Source organism: Neoarius graeffei, chromosome 27 (genome assembly GCF_027579695.1).
Source record: "Neoarius graeffei isolate fNeoGra1 chromosome 27, fNeoGra1.pri, whole genome shotgun sequence".
NCBI classification, from domain to species: domain Eukaryota; kingdom Metazoa; phylum Chordata; class Actinopteri; order Siluriformes; family Ariidae; genus Neoarius; species Neoarius graeffei.
The window spans coordinates 42,269,463-42,294,190 of NC_083595.1; the positions used below are offsets into that span (position 1 = coordinate 42,269,463).

The following is a 24,728-nucleotide window of genomic DNA, read 5'->3' on the forward strand; positions in this document are numbered from 1 at the left end:
TGCACAGGGGAGTGTCTCCTCACGCCCCTAGCCCCACTTGGCTCGGTTTGGCTCACTTCAGCCTCGCTGCAAAACGGTGCGAGTTTTGGGTGCTGAGTAAGGCTGAAGCGAGCTGAGTCGTGCTGCTTTGGGGTAGTCGAAACGCAAGCCGTGTCGGGCTAAAGTGAGCTGAAGTGAGCTGAAAAAGGGTAGTGGAAAAGGGCCATAACAGGCACTCCCCAACGTACGTACGAAAACGTATATGGGACTCTTTGACTTTTGATTACAGTCATGAAATAGAAATACTCTTCTCATTATCTCTAACCGCTTTATCCTGTTCTACAGGGTCGCAGGCAAGCTGGAGCCTATCCCAGCTGACTACGAGCAAAAGGCGGGGTACACCCTGGACAAGTCGCCAGGTCATCACAGGGCTGACACATAGACACAGACAACCATTCACACTCACATTCACACCTACGCTCAATTTAGAGTCACCAGTTAAACTAACCTGCATGTCTTTGGACTGTGGGGGAAACCGGAGCACCCGGAGGAAACCCACGCGGACACGGGGAGAACATGCAAACTCCGCACAGAAAGGCCTCAAACCCGGACCTTCTTGCTGTGAGGCGACAGCGCTAACCACTACACCACCGTGCCGCCCAAATAGAAATACTGTATGCACATTTTACAAACTTTATTGTAGCAACAAGGATTTTAAAATCAATATGTACACACTAGATCAGGCCATAATCACTTTTTTTGAGTGTCTGTTTTTACTTTTTTTTCAGTAAGAAAACAGCAACACACAAGTTTGTTGTGACCACTACTAAATATTCAGCAGCACCTCCATTCTCTAACGAACGAAGAACCCATAGTCCCTCCCACGCTTTCTGTTGGATCACAAAACCGCGGCTTGTGCATTCACAGGTCAAAGTGGATCGAGATAAATTCAAAGTGAAAGTAAGTACTACCATAAACAAATTCACTGGATTTTCTTTTCCACCAGGTAAACTGATCTGGGTTTGAAACGTCTCCTGCATTGCTGTAGGAGACGGTCAAAAATCGTACATGCGCCGACTAAAGTGTACATGTTAGTACGACTGTGGTCAAAGCGGTATGAATGCAGCTCTCGGCAACCTTCCTGTGGCCATCGGTGCAGCGGTTTTATAACAAAATAACGCTTCAGGCAAGAACATCGGGTTCCTTTGTAATTTCCCTAAAGTGTAATTTTAATGTTGTTTGAAAAAAGTCTTCCGTTTATTTGAACAACTCTCGCACGCCGCATAGCTACATGTTAACAAAAGACACTATCATGGTTTTTCGGAGTTTACGGCCTGACCCTGAATGAAGAAAGCAATAGAAATAAAAGAATCAGAGCAGATAATCCAGGCATCCGTTGATGTGGATGTGGTTTCTGAATTCAAACATGAAACACCTTTTGGATCCCTGAATGATTCTTATAATTCAATGAGAGTGTGAAACAACAGCATCAGCAAAGCTTAACCACACAATTATAGGGTTATATCCGGGGTTTTATTTGAACAGGACTGATATTAAATTTAACACACTTGTGTTTTACTTTCTTGTCTACAGCTGTTGCAACACACAAGATGAAACCACTGTGCATCAGGTAACCCTGATGGAAAAAAAAAAAAAGAAAGAAATCCGCGACAGTGTTTATTTCCGCTCATTTGTCGTAATTGCCCTATGACACACTGGCATTTTGCCTCCTCAACCACTCATGCCCCTTCCCTTGTCGTGCTACCCCCAAGGAGATGGAGGATGTTGGCGTGCCCTCTTCCTGTCCTAACTGCGGCCAGAGTAAATAAAGCCGAGTCAGCGATGGCTATCTGCCTTCCCCTTCCCCTCTTCCTCCACTTGCCGAGGGCAAGACAGGAAGAAAGAGAGAGAGAGAGAGAGAGACAGAGATGAGGAACGAGGCCCAGCATAAACTTCCTCCACTCTCCACTAGCATTCTTGACTTCTCAAGTTAATGAATAGACAAAAGGTTAAACGGAGCCCCTTCCAGCTAAGACTGTCTGAGTGAGAGGGGAAAAAAACAGGAGGCGTTTTTCCTACGCAGAGTATGAGACGGCCAATGAGACACATACAGACGAGCGAATAGCTGTATGGTAAACTAACTAACCCTGACATCAATGTAAGCATAGTTTCCACCTTATATACACAAAACAAGTAGCATGAACAGAAACATATACAAATGACGCTGTGTTGGCTGGACTGAGGTAAACAGAACGTGTCGACTGTGGTGCTTTTAAAAATGATAAATCACAGACGAGACCAATAACTGACTGGCACACTGGTGGGAGACTACATACACTCTCAGTATGTAGCAGTGTTTCCTCCAGGAAGTCCACGTGTATACGCTCTCTGAGTACCTAACACACCTGTCACAGTTATTTACAGCTCTTCATTCCTAGATTTAGACAAAAAAAAAAAACACGACTAGGAAATTCTGGTATACAGCTTCAGAGCTAGAAGTTGGTCATAACATTTTTGCATCTGGCTGTAGAGGGCACTGAAGCAACAGCAGCAAATTCATTACGACTCTTCATCCAAGTTCTTCAGTAATCTGGATCTTGGATACATTTCTGTAGTTTCTGTTTTCAGTGTTAACAAAACTTGCGAATAAAACAGCTGAAGAGGAAATGAATGTATATTTGATTTATGATTTGGTAACTCACAATGTTTCTAAATTGTCCAGGCCACTGAAACAGTTCTTCCCGATCTTCTCAATCCTGTTATTGTGCAGATGCCTGAAAAAGAATCAAATTGTTAGCATTAGTGAGGGAATTGTTGCATATGTACCTGATAAGGGTAACATGACTACACATAGGATAATGTGTAAAACAAAAAGAGTGCTACGCTGGGTCACTCAATCAATTAATCAATCAATTTATGTTCAGCATCTGGAGCCTGGGAACACTAGGTGAGAGGCGGGAGAACACATCCTGGATGGGAAGCCAATTCTGCACAGAGCACCATGCACACACATTCACACTTGGGGCAATTTATAGTAGCTAATCCACCTGGCATTTTTTTTTTTTGGAAGGTCAAAGCAAACCAAAGAACCCAGAAGAAACCCATGTGGATATGGACAGAAGATGGGGATACAGGGAAACTCCTGACAGGCAGTAATCCAAGCTAATATATATATATAAATATAAATATATATATATATATATATATATATATATATATATATATATTAGTGCTGTCAAAAATGTCGCGTTATTAACGCGTTAACTTGACTCAATTTTAACGGCGATAATTTTTTTATCGCGAGATTAACGCTCTGTGACATGATGTAGGTTTTTCATAAGCTTTTGAAACTGCCAGGAACTTGGAACAGAGACTTTGCTTAGAAAACCGATAGCAGCTAGACTGTAATGCCACGCCCCGCACAGCCAGAGTCCTCTGCCCTCCCCCAAAGAACCAGCGTGGGCAGGGCGCGCTAGTAGAGATGGGATTTATGGCTCTTTGATGGGATCCGCATCTTTGTGATCCGTTCTGTGAAAAGAGCCGTTCAAAAGACTGGCTAATTTGGCTCTTTTTAAATATTTATTCAGTTTTAAGAAGACAGCATCTAAAGAAGCCAGATCCCTCTGAACTGTAAACTCAAAGCTATCCCAGAAATCCTTCCTGTAATATGCAAATTTGGCCGCCTCTGATTGGACAGCGCGACGCATCAACAGGCAGAAAGTGTAAAAGTACAAAATGTGTTAAGTGAGCTGAAACAGTAAAGATCAGATTCAATGCAATATTTATCAACGAACAACTTAAACTTAATATAATAGTGTACTTTATATTATAATCAAGCATGTCAAGCCTACCGTCACTGTGTAACCTGTCTCTCTGATTAGAGTTGTAGACTAACTCAAAAAGTAGATCATTTCACTCATGGTTCTCTTGCTAGCCCCGCGCCGGTGCTCGGCTTAGGTTTCATTTTGCAGTGGTTGTGTCAAGACGTGTTATGCTTTGCAATAAAAAAAAACATTGGTACAAAGCAAGCCCATTCACTTTTTTATGCTGATAAGAGAATTACAATGTTTTTTTATGTGACAAAAATGTGCGATTAAATTGCGATTAATCGCGAGTTAACTATGACTGTCGCAACATTAATCGCGATTAAATATTTTAATCGCTTGACAGCACTAATATATATATATATATATATATATATATATATATATATATATATATATATATATTAGGGTGCCAATCATAACAATGGGGAAAATTCATTTTTGCATTTTTTTTAAAGTCTCACCCTCTAATTATTTTCCTTTAATAGCAAGAAAATGAAATATAAATTTAGAATAAGATGCAACAATATTTAGAGGTGGCATAAAGCCTCTGAGAATCCTACTGTTGTATAATTGTCTGGACCTGAAGGAGGAGAATCTGATAAGCCACGAAAAGATGTAGATTTAGAAAATATCAAGATCCTGAGCATCTCGAGCTTCATTACAAAGCACACCCACACTTTGTTCACAAGCCTTCGCATTCCAACAGGCTTCTTAAGCCTAGGTCACAACCGGACGTACGATTTTTTGGCCGTGCGATTTTTGGCGTTTCCCAAATCGCTGCGTTTTTTTTTGTTCGTGGAGAAAGACGCACGTTGGCCGTAAGTTTGTCTTGTAACCTGAAAAAAAACGTAAGCGCCCGTAGAGTTTGTTTGACATGACAAAGAACCTCTGTGGCCGGTCTGCGGCCAGTCTACGGCTCGAAAATCAGCACGTCACACGCGCGCCCTCAGTGCGTTTCTTGCGTTTTTTGCACGTAGACCGGCCGTAGGAGCACGTACGGCCGGTTGTGACCTAGGCTTTAGGAAAAGCCCCGGAGGAATGGCCAGAAGATGAAGATTACCAGGAAGGAAAGAGACTAATTGGTGGACTGAAAGTTGTCAACGATTCAGCTGAAAGAGGTGTAGCTCTTGTTCAGCAGTTCAATGATGGCATCACCATTCATGAGGATCAAAAACAGTATCTTTTACAAGTTGTCGAATACCATCGAAAACAGCATCCAACAGTGAAGAAGAGTACTCTTTAAAAAAGATGTTTGGTCCTTTTATTGCTTCTATGTATTTAAGTGTTCAATACTGTTTAATAAAGTTTTCATCTCTGCAAATTAGTAGCTTCATATGATTTCCTTACATGCTATCCAAGTTTTTTTTTTTGAAACAAGTCATTAGCCAAAATCACACAATAATTCCAAATTCCAGGGAGTTTGTGACACCTCTAAACATCAATAAATTTAGCTAATATTTCACAGCATGATATATTTAGCCCAAGGAATAAAACGGGGGGGGGGGGACTTGAGAAATAGATAACTTCATTTTTTATTGGCACCCTAATATATATATATATAAAAACAAGGACTCTGCTGCAGTCAACCAACCAACCAACCAGCCAACCAACCTTTCATAAGGTTACGTTTTTAATCATTGTTGCATTGAAACCACAAGTTAATACCTCAAGGTCACATACTATACATTATCGTGGCCATGGAATCTATCTATCTATTTGGCATATCACTCCAGTGACATGGCCGCTCTGACGGCTCTGGCCATCAGTTCCTTGGGACGAATTACAATAGCGGTTTCCTGTTGCCTTCTACTAGGTTATTTAGAGGTTTTCTCCTCTCAACCATTGGCCATGGAAAGCCATGCTGAATAATTATGTGGCATCCAGTTCATTATAGCATGAACACAGACGTGTAATATTGTCATCTCCATCTCCATTTTTAGGTTCAAGTCACCACAATGGTTTAATTCAATTAATTTCTTTGTATCTTACTCACTTTTTTAAAATGCAATAATTGCCACAATATTTCATCGCCATTAACTCCTGGCTTCACCGTAATCGTTTCTGGTCGCACGTTATTAAAAAAATAACCACCGTCACCTCAGCGGCTCTGGAAATGACTGAACAAATAATCAGTATAATTTTACAGATATTAAACAGAAACAGAATATACAGTATGACCACAAACTGCACTACAGTATGCAGGATCCCAAAATGATCACATGGTAAACTACAGTGTTGTGACTAACAGCAGCAGTCAGTCAAATTCACATGTGGAGACAGAACCACCTCAGACTGCTTCAGTTTTGTATTTTCACAGTTACTATGACCAAAAATGTGTTTAGTTTCAGTGGATGAAGCCAAAAAATTATTATTATGAGGCAGCAGAAAAGGTTTAAGGCAATCAAAACTTCTTCAGCCTCACTGTAAATAAAGTAATAGCACAAACTAGCATAACTAGCATAAACCAGAGGACTAGACCCCCACTGTAACCCTAGCTATGTAATAGGCGAGAGGCCGAGGGCTACGGAAACGGAGATCGGCGCCACCCTATGCGCCACTTGGCGTGGGAAGGACTTTGGTATTTTTTTTTAACTAGCATAACTAGCATAAACCAACCATAGTATGCTCTGTACAAAAAAAAAGAGGCATAACATACGGTTTATAATTAAAGACACTTTGAGGAGGAATATTTCAATAAATCCAGTTATGTGTTAATAACTGACTTAGCAACAACAACAAATAAAAATTTAGCATACTAACACAAGACTTAGCCATAGCTACCATAATAGCTGTTTGCTAAACGTAAAACGTAGCTTGTTCACACAGACACATAACCGTACATGTTTGGCTACCTGAGGCGTTTAGATAAAAATATACCATGCAGTATAACCATGGTGTTTAGATGTATAGTCGGAGTATTGTGGCTTGTTTTTATTTTAAAAATGAAATGACCATGTTGTGACCGTGTGGGTGTGGGATGGAGTTAACCATGAAGATACGTCTGGCTGCATACTTGCATACAAATTTGGCCAGACAAGCACATAATTTGGGCATCTTCACAAACTAGAAATATTCATGTTCTTCGCATGCTACTTTGCACTGTATGCGTAGTGACCTCTTTAAACCCACGGTTCTCAAAGTGGAGCCCGAGAACCCCAAAGCAGTCTATGAAGCATAGCCAGGAGGTATTCATTTTTATATCACAGTAGTGGAACCCTCAACTCACCATTATCAAAGATATTATGGTTATAAATAATGACTACTCGAGGAAAGTTGAGAGGAAAAAAACCCACTATGGCTCAAATAAACAATCATAATATTATTGTACACATTTAAAAATGTGCCTAGCATTTCAAATCATTTTAAAAATAAATTCGTAGTTCAATGGACACTGTCACAATAGATTGTCAATTTACAGAAATATATACATTCCAGATATTAAACAGTTATTCCACGAAATTGAGTCGTACATGAGCTGATAGCCGACGAGGTGCATAGCACTGAGTTGGCTATAAGCCGTGTACGACGAGATTGAATGGAATAACTGTTTTATTCTATCCACATTCACTGGATTTTGAGAAACAGAGCATTTTTATTTTTTGCAAATTCAATGAATAAAACCTTTATACAAAACGTCCGACAAACTCATTTCTGCTTAGAATGTAAACAATCTGGCGAAATGACAGGAGCAATTTGTGAAAAATGCAAAAATAATAATTCTTGAAAATTAAAAAATAAAAAGAAAAATATACATTCTTACCATCAAATACTTTTATTCCATATTTTGTTGCTTTTTTTGTGTATTTTTTGAGGTTTTGTTTTCGAGTAGAGTTTTTATTTTGTCCTCGGTTGGTTCAGCAACACGCTCCGCCATTTTATTTTTCTCTACTCACGGTACATGAGCTGATAGCCTAGTAGTAGAGTAGCCAATCAGAGTGCGCAATTGCTCATATCCAGTGAATGTGGACAGAATATATATATATATATATTCCAGACTTAAATTATAAATTTATAAATGTATCCCTAAGATGTGGGCGGCACGGTGGTGTAGTGGTTAGCGCTGTCGCCTCACAGCAAGAAGGTCCGGGTTCGAGCCCCGTGGCCGGCGAGGGCCTTTCTGTGTGGAGTTTGCATGTTCTCCCCGTGTCCGCGTGGGTTTCCTCCGGGTGCTCCGGTTTCCCCCACAGTCCAAAGACACGCGGTTAGGTTAACTGGTGACTCTAAATTGACCGTAGGTGTGAATGTGAGTGTGAATGGTTGTCTGTGTCTATGTGTCAGCCCTGTGATGACCTGGCGACTTGTCCAGGGTGTACCCCACCTTTTGCCCGTAGTCAGCTGGGATAGGCTCCAGCTTGCCTGCGACCCTGTAGAAGGATAAAGCGGCTAGAGATGATGAGATGAGATGAGATCCCTAAGATGTAGTGAGAGGGTCTGTGATTTTTTATTTTTATTTTTAACAGTTAGTAAGTTATCCCTAACTATACGAAGTTTGAGAGCCTCTGTTTAAACTACCTGAAAGCCTGATCTAGTAAAACACAAGAACTTAGAATGCATAACACCTTATCCAGCTAACTCTAAATACAGAATCCACCTCACAGAGTTAATATGCATTTCTAAAATAGAAGCATATCCACATGTGTTTAGTGATGACTACACTACTCTAAGGAATTATCACTGATACCGGAATAAATGTCAGACCTTCCTTGTGCTGTAATATCCATATATCTAATTTATTATCTCTGAGATAACTCATATGGCTATTTTTCCTGTAAATTTCCAATCATTAAAAAGAAGCACGGTTCAGCAGAGCAGTCCAAACAGAGGTACACTTGTGCAAGCTGGGAGCGGAGAACTCATCAGGCCTCATGCACGCCTGCCTGTTTGTTCAGCCTAGTTAACGGACTAATTGGCCTACACTCCTTAGACAAATATTTTCCAGCAGCAGGAAAGGAATCGGTAAATCAGAATCACAGAGAAATGTTCAGGGAGAGAGAGAAACAGATACGGGGGCTCGATGTTCCTTTGGCGATTCCAAGATACTTGGGTACATTTTGGATTCTGCTTTTACTGTTTTCCAAACTTGCTGTCAACACGGAGTGTACCTGTGTGTGTGTGTGTGTGTGTGTGTGAGAGAGAGAGAGAGAGAGAGAGCATGTGGCCTTTTCCTGAGCTGCCAAGGCACCATATTTGTCCAGGAAGCTTATAGATTTAGCTGAGATTTAGTTTACACAGTAAGGCCGAATCCCATTTCACCCCTTGGACCAACCCCTTAGCCCTTCCCCTCCATTTTGCGCGTTCACGTGAAGGGGTAGGGGTATCCCAATCCCAGTTAACGCGGAGGGGTAGGGGAAGGGGGAGGGCTTCTGTACCCCTCCAAATGGAGATTTTCCTGGAGCAGACTCCGAACGAAGGGGTTTGAGTGACTTCCCACAATGCCATGCGGATTTCAGCGAGATTTCATGCGGATTTCAGAAAGATGGCGGTTCCCGCGGCGAAAGATTGTCATAAATGTATTTTCTCCATTATTTACGTGTTTTAAGTTGTTATCCAGAGGAAACACGCCGCTTGATTCGCTTTCGAGCTGAGAATGAGCAGCGATTTCTGAAATCCAAGCTGCTGCTAAAAAGCTTTGGGAGTGAGTATTGTTTTCGGTTGCTTTACTGCGTACGTTTTGTTCTGTTATTCTCGCTTTTATTGTTTACATGAGTGTTCTGACACCTCATTCTGTCGGATGTGGTGCACGAAGCGCCAAAGATATCCCATTCAGTGGTGTTAGTTAACAAATCACACCCTGCCAGCAGAGATTTCTGTTCTGGCTCTGACTGTAGCGGCTGGTCGCAGCCAATGACGCATTTGGTCGCGTTTTGCTAACGTAAACGCTGACGGAGGTACGCGATGACGTATGCGATCGTTGAAGGGCTATCCCAATACGTAAGGGTTGAATTTCAAGCCCTATCCCTTGTAGCTCAGTTTCAAGGGGAAGGGCCAAGGGGAAGGCGGAGGGGAAGGCGGAGGGGTAGGGGTAGAAATTAGAATTGGGATTGGGCCTAAGACAATCAGAAATGTCCAAGAGTGGCTTAGAGCAACGCTGACTGGCACAAACCCAAAGACAGCAACTCTAAATGTGTCACTAAGACTCAAAATATACATAAGTATTGAACTGCAAGTTCAAAAATATGCTGAAGTGTTATTATGTCATTATTTTGACTTATCATCTTGTTACTTTGACTTAATATTTCATAATTTCCACTTATTTTGAGCTGTCTCATTATTTATTCGACTCCTAACACTTTAAACTGATGTAATTTGACGGACCATAACTGAACACATTTAAGTGATTTATCCGTCATTGGACGTCCTGTATATACTTATGTCAAATTAATTCCATAAAAGCTTCCACATCTGGCTGAATTATTATGTGAGAAACATAAGGCTTATGAATGATGAGCTAATATTACACAGACAGGACGCTTTTTCGATGGAATAAAAACGTATTCTATTCCCTTCTAGCGGGTTTCATTCATTTGGTTTGATAGCATGCGATATTGTTAGCATATCGCTTATCCTACGTGTATTACGTCACTCTACCCAATGGAGAATGAGCGTTGAATATGGTTTACGATATTGCCTGGTTGTCAAGACAACATGACGTCACACGTCGGCGATGTAAAACTTCCGTGCTAGCGAGCGACCGGGACGATTTGTAAACAAACACGGCCGCCAGGTTTGCTTCGTTAAATATGGAAGATTTTGAGAAAATTCTGAAAAAGAAAGACAAGCTGAACACCTGCAAGGAATGTGTATGTATAATAATAATAATAATAATAATAATAATAATAATAATAATAATAATAATTTGGGCGGCACGGTGGTGTAGTGGTTAGCGCTGTCGCCTCACAGCAAGAAGGTCCGGGTTTGAGCCCCGTGGCCGGCGAGGGCCTTTCTGTGTGGAGTTTGCATGTTCTCCCCGTGTCCGCGTGGGTTTCCTCCGGGTGCTCCGGTTTCCCCCACAGTCCAAAGACATGCAGGTTAGGTTAACTGGTGACTCTAAATTGAGCGTAGGTGTGAATGTGAGTGTGAATGGTTGTCTGTGTCTATGTGTCAGCCCTGTGATGACCTGGCGACTTGTCCAGGGTGTACCCCGCCTTTCGCCCGTAGTCAGCTGGGATAGGCTCCAGCTTGCCTGCGACCCTGTAGAACAGGATAAAGCGGCTAGAGATAATGAGATGAGATGAGATAATAATTTGGCTGGGGTTTTTTCGTGGTATATCAGATATATTCCATTCAGCTAGCATGATACTGAACTGGTCTTCAACTCATCTGCTATACCACTCAACACCAGCCAATGTTATTTATCCATCCATCCATTACCCGTAGCCGCTTATCCTGTACAGGGTCGCAGGCAAGCTGGAGCCTATCCCAGCTGACTATGGGCGAGAGGCGGGGTACACCCTGGACAAGTCGCCAGGTCATCACAGGGCTGACACATAGACACAGACAACCATTCACACTCACATTCACACCTACGGTCAATTTAGAGTCACCAGTTAACCTAACCTGCATGTCTTTGGACTGTGGGGGAAACCGGAGCACCTGGAGGAAACCCACGCGGACACGGGGAGAACATGCAAACTCCACACAGAAAGGCCCTCGCCGGCCACGGGGCTCGAACCCGGACCTTCTTGCTGTGAGGTGACCATGCTAACCACTTACACCACCATGCCGCCCCCAATATTATTGAATTATTGTATAAATTGTTCTTATTAATAATTGTAGGCTGTCAAATAATTAAGTCAAAATGGCAAGAAAACTTAAAATAATGAGTTATTAAGTCGAAATAATGAGATATCGGGTGCGTTTGAGACGGAGAACATTCTGCCTCAGGAGGTCTAACAAGACAGCGAGGCATCAACATCAAGGACCGTTCAAAATGGATTGATGGATCAAACTCTCGTTTCCTGTCTTCTAAAATCCCTTCATTCTGCTCCCAGCTGAAGGCAACACTGAGGTATCTTTGATGCTGGCTATTCCACATAAATCTGTGCAGCAGCTCCCTCAAACAACAGAAGGGGAAAAAAAAAAAACGACGGACTGACCTTCAGTGAAAAGTGATTTCGGATACAAATATAAGTTCTGGGGGTTTTTCCACATAGATTTTTGAGAATCTACCAAGAAACAGACATTGTACTATCTTATAACCCTGCGACTATAACCAAATAAATTAGTTCGATATGATTTGTGATGCATCATGCTGATCTGTTAGCTAACTAGCTAACTCATTGGTTTAGTTACACGGTGTGTGTAAGTTACCATAAATGCTATCTTAAAGGAACAGTCCACCGTACTTCCATAATGAAATATGCTCTTATCTGAATTGAGACGAGCTGCTCCGTACCTCTCCGAGCTTTGCGCGACCTCCCAGTCAGTCAGACGCAGTCAGATGCGCTGTCACTCCTGTTAGCAATGTAGCTAGGCTCAGTATGGCCAATGGTATTTTTTGGGGCTGTAGTTAGATGCGACCAAACTCTTCTGCGTTTTTCCTGTTTACATAGGTTTATATGACCAGTGATATGAAACAAGTTCAGTTACACAAATTGAAACGTAGCGATTTTCTGTGCTATGGAAAGTCCGCACTATAATGACAGGCATACGAACACCTTCTGCGCGCTTCGGCAGCGCATTGATACGGAGCTCAGATATCAATGCGCTGCCGAAGCGCGCAGAAGGTGTTAGTACGCCTGTCATTATAGTGCGGACTTTCCATAGCATAGAAAATCGCCACGTTTCAATTTGTGTAACTGAACTTGTTTCATATCACTGGTCATATAAACCTATGTAAACAGGAAAAACGCGGAAGAGTTTGGTCGCATCTAACTACAGCCCCAAAAAATACCATTGGCCATACTGAGCCTAGCTACATTGCTAACAGGAGTGACAGCGCATCTGACTGCGTCTGACTGACTGGGAGGTCGCGCAAAGCTCGGAGAGGTACGGAGCAGCTCGTCTCAATTCAGATAAGAGCATATTTCATTATGGAAGTACGGTGGACTGTTCCTTTAAAAGGTCATTTGAAATGAACATCCTTAGATGATGTCTTCAGTTAAAAGTCCTGGCTTATGAGACACCCGTCTGTTACAGCAGCGAGGCAACAAGGCAGCAACCTTCTGTTTCGAAAGCAGCCATTATAATTGACAGAATGATTACTGAAGTTGAAATAATGAGATACCAAGTCTAACTGATGACTGAATTTCTTGAAATAAGTTATTAAAGGAGAACCGAAGGCAAATTTTTTTTATCAAAATGCTATTTCTCATTTTATTAAATATAGGAATGTATTTTTGATCGCTATTTTGTCGCTGCTGTAGCAAATTATGAGTGTTTGAAATATGCTATGTACGGTAATATATCAGTCCATATGTCAAAGCGATGGCCGTAAACGAGATTCGTTGAGACCTGTGCGAGACGTCGTAGGACGGAAGTAAAACGTACAGCGGAAATCAAAGTGACCGACATCTGCCAACGTTGTCAAAAGACGCGTGCATCCTCTTTCGAATGCTGACGTAATCAAGCCGGAAGTTTTGTTTGTTTTGATAGCAATCAGAAAAGTTTGAAAAAAGTAGGCAGCAGTCGTCATTTAAACTCGTTTTTGTGCAATATTTCATTTGGAAAACAGTTTTCAAAATGGCAGCACTGACACCTGGCTGACACGTCACGTTTCGAAGCCTCGCACAAGTCTCGTGAAGATCGCGCGGATAAGCGATGCCTTCCATGGACCAAACGAACTAAATTCAACATGGCTAAAAACCGAATCGGCTGATAAGTATAATATTTAATTGCAATTAGTTGCCAATACGAGCCACGATATAAGGTTACTAAAACCGAAAACGTAACTGAATAACATGTGAATTAAGAAATAAAGCAAGTTTAAAAATGACTTCAGTTCTCCTTTAAGTCAAAATAATGAGATATTAGATGGAAATAATGATATAGCACTTAATATGTTTTTCATAAGGGCGGCACGGTGGTGTAGTGGTTAGCGCTGTCGCCTCACAGCAAGAAGGTCCTGGGTTTGAGCCCAGCGGCCGGCGAGGGCCTTTCTGTGTGGAGTTTGCATGTTCTCTCCGTGTCCGCGTGGGTTTCCTCTGGGGTGCTCCGGTTTCCCCCACAGTCCAAAGACATGCAGGTTAGGTTAACTGGTGACTCTAAATTGACCGTAGGTGTGAATGTGAGTGTGAATGGTTGTCTGTGTCTATGTGTCAGCCCTGTGATGACCTGGCGACTTGTCCAGGGTGTACCCCGCCTTTCGCCCGTAGTCAGCTGGGATAGGCTCCAGCTTGCCTGCGACCCTGTAGGACAGGATAAGTGGCTACAGATGATGGATGGATGGATGTTTTCATAACTTGAGCTTCAGGGCATTCAGAGAGATAATATAATAAAGTGCAACATCTCAAATAATTACTAGCATTCCTTGATATCCAGATGCAAATCAGTAACAAGGTAATATAACCACTAGAAAGCACAATCCCAATCTAACGCTACACCCTGGGGATTATATACATGTACAGTACTGTGCAAAAGTCTTAGGCCCCCTATATATATATATATATATATATATATATATATATATATATATATATACAGTGCCTTGCAAAAGTATTCATACCCCTTGAACTTTTTCACATTTTTCCACCTTACAACCACAAACTTAATAGTTTTTTATTGAGATTTTATGTGATAGACCAACACAGAGTAGCACATAATTGTGAAGTGAAATGAAAATGATAAATGGTCTTCAAAATTTTAAACAAATAAAAATCTGAAAAATGTGATGTGCATTAGTATTCAGCCCCCCTGCGTCAATACTTTGTAGAGCCACCTTTTGCTGCAATTACAGCTGCAAGTCTTTTGTGGTATGTCTCTACCAGCTTTGCACATCTAGACATTGAAATTTTTGCCCATTCTTCTTTGCAAAATAGCTCAAGCTCAGCCAGATTGGATGGAGAGCGTCTGTGAACAGCAATTTTCAAGTCTTGCCACAGATGCTCAATGGGATTTAGGTCTGGACTTTGACTGGGCCATTCTAACACATGAATATTCTTTGATCTAAACCGTTCCATTGTAGCTCTGGCTGTATGTTTAGGGTCATTGTCTTGCTGGAAGGTGAATCTCCTTCCCAGTCTCAAGTCTTTTGCAGCCTCCAACAGGTTTTCTTCCAGGATTGCTCTGTATTTTGCTCCATCCATCTTCCCATCAACTCTGACCAGCTTCCCTGTCCCTGCTGAAGAAAAGCATCCCCATAGCATGATGCTGCCACCACCATGTTTCACAGTGGGGATGGTGTGTGCAGGGTGATGAGCAGTGTTAGTTTTCCGCCACACATAGCGCTTTCATTTAGGCCAAAAAGTTCAACTTTGATCTCATCTGACCAAAGCACCTTCTTCCACATGTTTGCTGTGTCCCCTACATGGCTTCTTATGCCTGTCTTTCAACAATGGCTTTCTTCTTGCTACTCTTCCAAAACGGCCAGATTTGTGGAGTGTACGACTTATAGTTGTCCTGTGCACAGATTCTCCCACCTGAGCTGTGGATTTCTGCAGCTCCTCCAGAGTGATCATGGGCCTCTTGGATGCTTCTCTGACCAGTGCTCTCCTTGCTCGCTCTGTCAGTTTAGGTGGACGGCCATGTCTTGGTAGGTTTGCAGTTGTGCCATACTTTTTCCATTTTTGAATGATGGATTGAACAGTGCTTCTTGAGATGTTCAGAGCTTGGGATATTTTTTTATAACCTAACCCTGCTTTAAACTTCTCCAGAACTTTATCCCTGACCTGTCTGGTGAGTTCTTTGGTCTTCATGATGCAGTTTGTTCTTCAGTGTTCTCTAACAAACCACTGAGGCCTTCACAGAATAAGTGTATTTATGCTGAGAGTAAATTACACACAGTAGGACTCTATTAACTAATGAGATGACTTCTGAAGGCAATCGATTGCACTGGATTGTATTTAGAGGTATCAGAGGACAGGGGGCTGAATACTAATGCACACCACATTTTTCAGATTTTTATGTGTTTAAAATTTTGAAGACCATTTATCATTTTCGTTTCACTTCACAATTATGTGCTACTCTATGTTGGTCTGTCACATAAAACCTCAACAAGCTTTGAACCGGTTCAAAGAACGAAAACGAAAACCGGGAACTTTTTCTATTTCACATGGAACAGAAACAAAACCAGAAACTTTATTATTTTTTATGTTCCGGAACAGAAACGCTTATTAAAAATAATGGTAACCAGTTAATACCGGTTTTTATTTCGTTCCTCAAAGTTTCCGTAGCCTACAAATAAAAAAGTCATTCTTCTCCTGCGCAAGTTTCTATGACCCGCTGGGGTTCACTTCCTGTGTGACGTTCGCTGACTGAATGGAGAGAGCGGGAGGGTGGACTACTATCACGTCTCCACATCTTAAATAAGAGGTAAATATTGCAGTCTATCGTTATTCAAAAATGTCAATTTCAAACATGATATCAATATATTTGTCCACGTTAATGAGAGGCTCGCGAACATTAAATGACATTAATCTCTATTAGCTTATCAATGCATAGGGCCTGACTAGCCTTTGGTAACAAACTAAACGAATTATCTTTCATTTTTGGCACTTTTTCTGTTTGTGTAGATGGGAAGACATACTGAGAATCCAAATCACCAACATTCATTCATTCATTCATTCATTATCTCTAGCCGCTTTATCCTTCTACAGGGTCGCAGGCAAGCTGGAGCCTATCCCAGCTGACTACGGGCGAAAGGCGGGGTACACCCTGGACAAGTCGCCAGGTCATCACAGGGCTGACACATAGACACAGACAACCATTCACACTCACATTCACACCTACGGTCAATTTAGAGTCACCAGTTAACCTAACCTGCATGTCTTTGGACTGTGGGGGAAACCGGAGCACCCGGAGGAAACCCACGCGGACACGGGGAGAACATGCAAACTCCACACAGAAAGGCCCTCGCCGGCCCCGGGGCTCGAACCCAGGACCTTCTTGCTGTGAGGCGACAGCGCTAACCACTACACCACCGTGCCGCCTCAAATCACCAACATTTGAAATAATAATTGTTTTGAATTATTTCTTGTCTTATTTAATGAAGGTTGTAATAGAATTAGCCTACATTTGGCTTAAGCTGGATGAGACAGAGACATAATTTTATAGCCATTTGTTCAACAGCTGACAGGGAACGTAATTAACCATTCCGGGAACTAAATTTTTTTGTTCTAACTGGTTCGGGAACGTCTATTTAATGGTGGAACCCAAAACCGGAAACATTAAAATTCTGTTTCTGTTCGGAACGAACCAATAGGAAAAAAATTCTGGTTCAAAGCCCTGGTTTTAAGTTCGTGGTTGTTAGGTGGAAAAATGTGAAAAAGTTCAAGGGGTATGAATACTTTTGCAAGGCACTGTATACACACACACACACACACACACACACACACACGTATTTTTTTTCATACAAATTTTGTCACAGATTTCTGTTTTATGACTTCTACATTATCGAGTCGGTACAAAAACATTTTAGATTTCCAAGCGTTCGTTTTCCAGCACAGGAAAAAAAAAATGCTTGTATCTGAGCAGCATATTACATAACAGAACACTTTTCAGATGAAAAAAGAAACCATAATGAAGGCTACTGGGTTTTGGTGCAAAATGAAGAAGCGAGTGTGACAGTCAAAGTGTCCAGAAGAACTGGGGCTGGTTCTGGAAGACGCTCAGTAAAACCTACAGCTCATTTCCGCATAAAACTGCATTCATTCTACCTGAGACTATTTTTTTAAAGCAAAGGGTCGTCTCATATGAAATACTGACTTTGTTTCATTTATCATGGCTTACTGCTTACTGTTTATAGTATGTTTTTAATGATGAACCATTTCATTTAATTATTTTTTAAGCCATTTTTGGTCGACAGCATTTCTTCACATGTGCCTAAGACTTTTGCACCGTACTGTAACTATAATAATATCGCCACTTATTGTGGCTGATCGAAACGGTGCTAACAGCCTACCTGGAGAGACTTGGTGCTGTTCCCTCAAAGCAAACTTGCAGAAAGTGTGCCATGTTACACCACTTATAACATTTACAACATGTACAAAAGCTGCTAAAAGCCACCGAGTAGCAGTAAAACTGTGGAAAAACAAACTGCACTCACAGCACCACCAGGCTGGAGAGGTTGGCGAAGGCGTTGTCTGGGATGTTGCCGATGCGGTTGAGTGCCAGCGTGAGTGCCTGCAGGTTCCCCTGATGCTGCAGAGGCACAACTGGAACCTCGGTCAGACTGTTATCATCCAGCCACAGGTGTCTGAGCTGCTGCAAGCCCTGGAAACTGTCCTCAGGCACCACTGTGATGTGGTTTGCATCCAAGCGCCTGGAGAGACAGACAGGTTCAATTCAAATTGACTGTTGTTGTCATCCTATCTACTGTATATACATGGAAAGAAATATTACGAGTCCAGTGTGGCAATGAGACGTGCCAAATTCCTTAAAAATTTCATTTGAATTTTAATTTCTTACAAAAATGCATAGATTACGTATCAAATGCACAGATTACTGAGCCTATAACTTCATGCCGCCACAACACCAACCATTAGCAGCACACACTATCACAATCACATAAATCAAGAAATAATAAAGAAATGCACAAGTAGGTAATAACATAATTTATCATAAACCTTAGAGTGCCGTTTGTTTTATTTACCCAGAATAATGTTTTCGTGTTGCTGATGCTATATTTAGCTATATTGCATTTGCTACTGTAACTGGTCTTCACAAAGTTAGGGCAAGTCCCTCCTGCCTGCCGATCGACTCATTCACGTATGCTCACTACAGAGGGTGTAAGATCATGGCATTGTAGAACTTAAGCAGAGCAATGAACTTCAGAAAAAGAGTGATTCGTTTAAGCAACTGTTATGAAATTAACTACTTTCAAGTAACATCTCTCTTCTTAGGCCACATACGTTGGTACGTTTAGATAGATACAGCAGATAGATAGATAGATAGATAGATAGATAGATAGATAGATAGATAGATGGCTCATATACTGTGAGTAGAGAAAAACAAAATGGCGGAGCATGTTGCTGGAGCAACCAAGGACGAAGTAAAAACTCTACTTGAAAACAAAATGGCCAAAAAATGCAAAAAAAAAAAGCAACAAACTATGGAATTAAGGGCAGCACGGTGGTGTAGTGGTTAGCGCTGTCGCCTCACAGCAAGAAGGTCCGGGTTCGAGCCCCGTGGCCGGTGAGGGCCTTTCTGTGCGGAGTTTGCATGTCTCCCCGTGTCCGCGTGGGTTTCTTCCGGGTGCTCCGGTTTCCCCCACAGTCCAAAGACATGCAGGTTAGGTTAACTGGTGACTCTAAATTGACCGTAGGTGTGAATGTGAGTGTGAATGGTTGTCTGTGTCTATGTGTCAGCCCTGTGATGACCTGGCGACTTGTCCAGGGTGTACCCCGCCTCTCGCCCGTAGTCAGCTGGGATAGGCCCCAGCTTGCCTGCGACCCTGTAGAACAGGATAAAGCGGCTAGAGATAATGAGATGAGACTATGGAATTAAAGTATTTGATGGTAAGAACGTATCTTTTTTTAAAAAGAATTATTTTCGCATTTTTCACAAATTGCTACTGTCTTTTCGCTGGTTTGTTTACATTCTAAGCAGAAATTATCTTGTCAGACGTTTTGTATAAAGTTTTTATTTATCGAATTTGCAAAAAATAAAAATGCTTGTAGCAGTCCATGTAGGTGGGTGGAGCACAGAAGGACGGCAGGACAGAACTGTTTTAACAAAACTCTCTTTTATTTGCACTTTTCAGTTGCAAACACACACTCAGACACACGCACACACATCAGCCGTCTGGTTGTGGAGAGAGTCCCTCTGCTCTCACTCTCTCTCCTTAAGAAGGGCGCGGTCACTGGGAAGACACACAAACACATCAATTAACAACAGGTGTAGTGATTCTGCCACTTAACTTCCCCGACGGCGGCATGGTGGTGTAGTGGTTAGCGCTGTCGCCTCACAGCAAGAAGGTCCTGGGTTCGAGCCCCGGGGCCGGCGAGGGCCTTTCTGTGCGGAGTTTGCATGTTCTCCCCGTGTCCGCGTGGGTTTCCTCCGGGTGCTCCGGTTTCCCCCACAGTCCAAAGACATGCAGGTTAGGTTAACTGGTGACTCTAAATTGACCGTAGGTGTGAATGTGAGTGTGAATGGTTGTCTGTGTCTATGTGTCAGCCCTGTGATGACCTGGCGACTTGTCCAGGGTGTACCCCGCCTTTCGCCCATAGTCAGCTGGGATAGGCTCCAGCTTGCCTGCGACCCTGTAGAAGGATAAAGCGGCTAGAGATAATGAGATGAGATGAGATGAGATGAGAACTTCCCCGACTCCGCCCTCCTGTCACAGACCGATGCTAGACCACGCCCCCGCTGCCACATACCCCCACCGCCCGACTCAGGCCGGGCAGCCATCCGGCCCGCAGCCAACTCCCCCCCCTTGACGGGAGAGGAAGTCCGCCACGACCATCTGCGCCCCCGGCCTGTGGATCACCTTGAAGTTAAAGGGTTGGAGTGCCAGATACCAACGGGTGATCCGCGCATTGGCATCCTTCATGCGGTGGAGCCACTGGAGGGGCGCGTGGTCCGAACAGAGGGTGAAAGGGCGTCCCAGCAGGTAGTACCGGAGGGCGAGGACCGCCCACCTGATCGCCAGGCACTCCTTCTCGATGGTACTGTAGCGCCCCTCACGCACCGACAGCTTGCGGCTAATGTACAAGACGGGGCGATCCTCCCCCTCCACCTGCTGGGAAAAAACGGCCCCCAGCCCTCTGTCCGACACATCCGTCTGCAACATAAAGGGGAGAGAAAAGTCAGGGGAGTGTAAAAGTGGCCCCCCACACAGTGCAGCCTTAACCTTAGAAAAAGCCCGCTGGCATTGCTCCGTCCACTGGACCGGATCTGGTGCCCCCTTTTTAGTCAGATCAGTCAGCGGGCTGGTGACGTCCGAATAATTAGGTATAAACCTACGATAATAGCCAGCCAGCCCCAGGAACTGTCTCACCCCCTTTCTGGTCTTGGGCCTCGGGCAGGCCGCAATCGCTGCAGTCTTGTTAATTTGGGGACGCACCTGCCCGTTGCCCAAGTGGAAGCCCAGATACCGTACTTCCACCCGCCCAATCGCACACTTCTTCGGGTTGGCCATGAGACCCGCCCGCCCCAGCGACCTAAGGACGGCCCTCAGGTGTTGTAGGTGCCGCGGCCAGTCATTACTATAAATAATGATATCGTCTAAGTACGCGGCCGCATAGGTGGCGTGGGGACGGAGGACCCTGTCCATCAGCCGCTGAAACGTAGCAGGCGCCCCAAACAGCCCAAAAGGAAGTGTGACGAATTGATGTAAGCCGAACGGTGTGGAAAAGGCCGTTTTTTCACGGGATAATGGAGTCAAGGGGATCTGCCAATAACCTTTTGTTAAATCCAGTGTCGAGTAAAAACGAGCTGTGCCTAGCTGATCAAGCAACTCATCAATACGAGGCATTGGGTACGCATCGAATTTAGACACCGCGTTGACTTTTCTATAGTCCACACAGAACCGGACCGACCCGTCGGCCTTGGGTACCAAGACCACCGGGCTGCTCCAGTCACTGTGGGACTCCTCGACGATGCTCATTTCGAGCATGGCCTCGAGTTCTTCCCGAACCACCTTTTTCTTGTGTTCGGGTAACCTGTAAGGGCGGCTACGCACTACCACCCCCGGGGGCGTCTCAATGTGGTGCTCTATGAGGTTAGTGCGGCCGGGCAGGGGTGAGAACACGTCCGAAAACTCAGTCTGCAACTGGGCAACCTCCGCGAGTTGGGTCGGGGAGAGGTGGTCTCCACAGGGGACTGGAGAGGGACATGATGCTAATGTTCCTTTTTGAACCTCCGGCCCCAGCTCCGCCTTCTCCAGAACCACCGACACCAACGCCACGGAGACCTCCTCATTCCAGAGTTTGAGTAGGTTGAGGTGGTAAATCTGTAGCGCCCCACCCCTGTCCGTTCGCTTCACCTCATAGTCGACGTCCCCTACTCGCCGTGTGACCTCAAAGGGTCCTTGCTACTTGGCGACTAATTTAGAGCTCGATGTGGGCAACAGTACGAGTACTTTCTCTCCCGGTGCAAACTCTCTAAGGCGCGTACCCTTGTCGTACAGGCGGGTTTGCCGTTCTTGGGCCTGCCGCAAATTCTCCTGGGTTAGTTGTGTGAGTGTGTGGAGTTTTGCGCGCAGGTCAATAACGTATTGAATTTCATTTTTGCTTGGTGAAGGTCCCTCCTCCCAATTTTCTCGCAGCACGTCTAAAATGCCGCGCGGCTTACGCCCATATAATAATTCAAATGGGGAGAACCCCGTGGAGGCTTGGGGGACCTCTCGCACTGCAAAGAGCAAGGGTTCGAGCCATTTATCCCAGTTACGTGCGTCCTCACTTACAAATTTCTTAATTATGTTTTTAAGGGTGCGATTAAACCGTTCCACTAAGCCGTCCGTTTGTGGGTGATAAACGCTGGTGCGGATCGGCTTAATACCTAATAACCCATACAGTTCATTCAGTGTTCGTGACATAAACGAGGTGCCTTGATCAGTCAGAATCTCTTTCGGGATTCCAACTCGGGAGATGACGCGGAAGAGCGCCTCCGCAATACTGCGTGCTGAGATATTGCGAAGGGGCACTGCTTCCGGGTATCGCGTTGATAGTCCACCAGAACTAATATAAAGCGGTACCCTCGTGTTGACCGATCTAATGGCCCGACGAGATCCATCCCAATTCTTTCGAACGGGGTCTCGATTAACGGTAGAGGGCGCAAAGGCACTTTTGGAATGGCCGCTGGATTTACTAACTGGCGTTCGCGGCATGCCGTACACCACCTACGGACATCGCCGCGAATCCCCGGCCAATAGAATCGGGCCATTATTCGGGCTAGTGTTTTATCCTGCCCTAAGTGTCCAGCCATGGGATTAAAGTGAGCCGCGTGGAATACCAATTCCCGGCGGCTCTTCGGAATTAAAAGCTGCGTGACTCGCTCTTTAGTTTGAGTGTCCTGCGTCACTCGGTATAATCTATCCTTCATAATCGCGAAGTAGGGGAAGGACGGGGTGGCGTTCGGCTGGAGTGTTTGACCATCGATTACTCTCACTTGGTCAAAAGCATGCCGCAGAGTCTCGTTTCGCGATTGCTCTAATGGGAAATCCGCGAGGGATTCCCCAATAGAGAGAGGAGGAGCCGGCGGCTCCTCACTCTGGCACGGAGATGACGCAGACGGCTCTGTGACAGCTGCTCCCGCCAAAGCGACACCGGGACCTCCCCCTGTCAAATGGCAGGACCCACTCTTGACTAAGTGTGTCATTAAGCCCCGAAATCCCGGCCAATCAGTCCCCAAAATTAAAGAGTGGGTAAGGCAAGGATTAACCGCCGCCTTCACTATACATTTTTCCCCTCTGAAAATAATGTGGACCGACACTAAAGGGTAGTTGTGAACATCCCCGTGCACACACAACACCTTCACCAATTGTGCTCCCCCCAATGCCTCGTCTTGCACCAGGTTTTGGTGGATTGAGGTCTGATTACAGCCAGAATCCACCAACGCCTGATATGTATCCCCTTGGATACTCACCGGTATGCGATACGCTCCGGCCTGATCGAGGGCGGCTCCTGGCGCGTTGGGGATCCGAACCACCGCGCCCACCTCCATTATCGAGCACTGCTGTTGGAGGTGGCCCGGTTCCCCGCAGCGCCAGCAAACCGGCCCGGGCTTCCTCTCTGCACTAGTGCTCTGGGGCTCACTCACCTGAGGGGGGGGAGAGACAGACACAGAAGGGAGACACGGAAGGGCACCACGGGTGCGGCGGGCTGGCTGAGGTGGCGCCAGCCCCCGTCTCCGCGGTGGGGGAATGGGGCGAGGAGAAGACACAGGAGGAGGGGAGAGAGAGAGAGGGGAGAGAAGAGAAGAGGTCGTCTGCTGTCCTGCAGTCGGGACAGCCGCCAGATGATCCTCCGCCAGCTCGACTGCCTGATCCAGCGATGCCGGGCGGTGGCACTGGACCCACTCTGCGGTTCCCGCTGGTAGACGCGCGACGAACTGTTCCAGTACCACCTGGTCGATGAGTCCCTCGGCATCGCAGCTGTCAGCCCTCAACCACTGCCAGCAGGCATCCTGGAGTTGCTGGCCAAACGCGAACGGCCGGCCGACTTCCTCCAAGCGCAGAGTGCGGAAACGCTGATGTTGTTGCTCCTGGGTGCATCCCACCCGCTGGAGGACGGCCCGGCGAAGGTCCGCGTAGGCCAGCCGGCGGTTGGCGGGGAGCTGTAGCGCGGCCAGCTGCGCCTCTCCCGTTAGCAGGGGGAGGAGGCGCACCGCGCGCTGTTCCACCGGCCACCCCGAGGTCTCTGCTACCTGCTCAAAGAGCGTGAAGAATGCCTCGGGGTCGTCCTGCGGGCCCATCTTCATGAGGGTGAGGGGGGAAGGGCCCGCGGCGGAGATGGTGGACCCCGCCGACGCGAGGAGGTGCCGGAACGCCCGACTATCTTCCTGTTGCGCCAGCACCAGGGCCTCGAACCGTTGTTCTTGCTCCTTTCAGAGGGCGAGCAGCGCCTGGTGCTGGCTCTGTTGGGCCGTGGCGAGGGCGTGGATCAGGCCGGCGAAGGTGGAGGACTCCATGGGGCTGTTGTCTTCTGTGCTCGAGTCCCGGGTTTCGGCACCACTGTAGCAGTCCATGTAGGTGGGTGGAGCACAGAAGGACGGCAGGACAGAACTGTTTTAACAAAATTCTCTTTTATTTGCACTTTTCAGTTGCAAACACACACTCAGACACACGCACACACATCAGCCGTCTGGTTGTGGAGAGAGTCCCTCTGC

General features: G+C 45.0%; 1 protein-coding gene across 1 annotated transcript in view; it reads right to left on the minus strand.

The window, feature by feature from the left end:
• Positions 1-24,728, minus strand: part of lgr4 (leucine-rich repeat containing G protein-coupled receptor 4) — a 214,425-nt gene that overhangs the window by 53,163 nt on the left and 136,534 nt on the right. The window contains exons 5-6 of the mRNA XM_060912083.1: positions 18,007-18,222; positions 2,682-2,753 (exon numbers count right to left, since the gene is read on the minus strand). Coding sequence (XP_060768066.1) covers positions 2,682-2,753; positions 18,007-18,222 — 288 coding nt within the window. The remainder of the gene's footprint in view (positions 1-2,681; positions 2,754-18,006; positions 18,223-24,728) is intronic.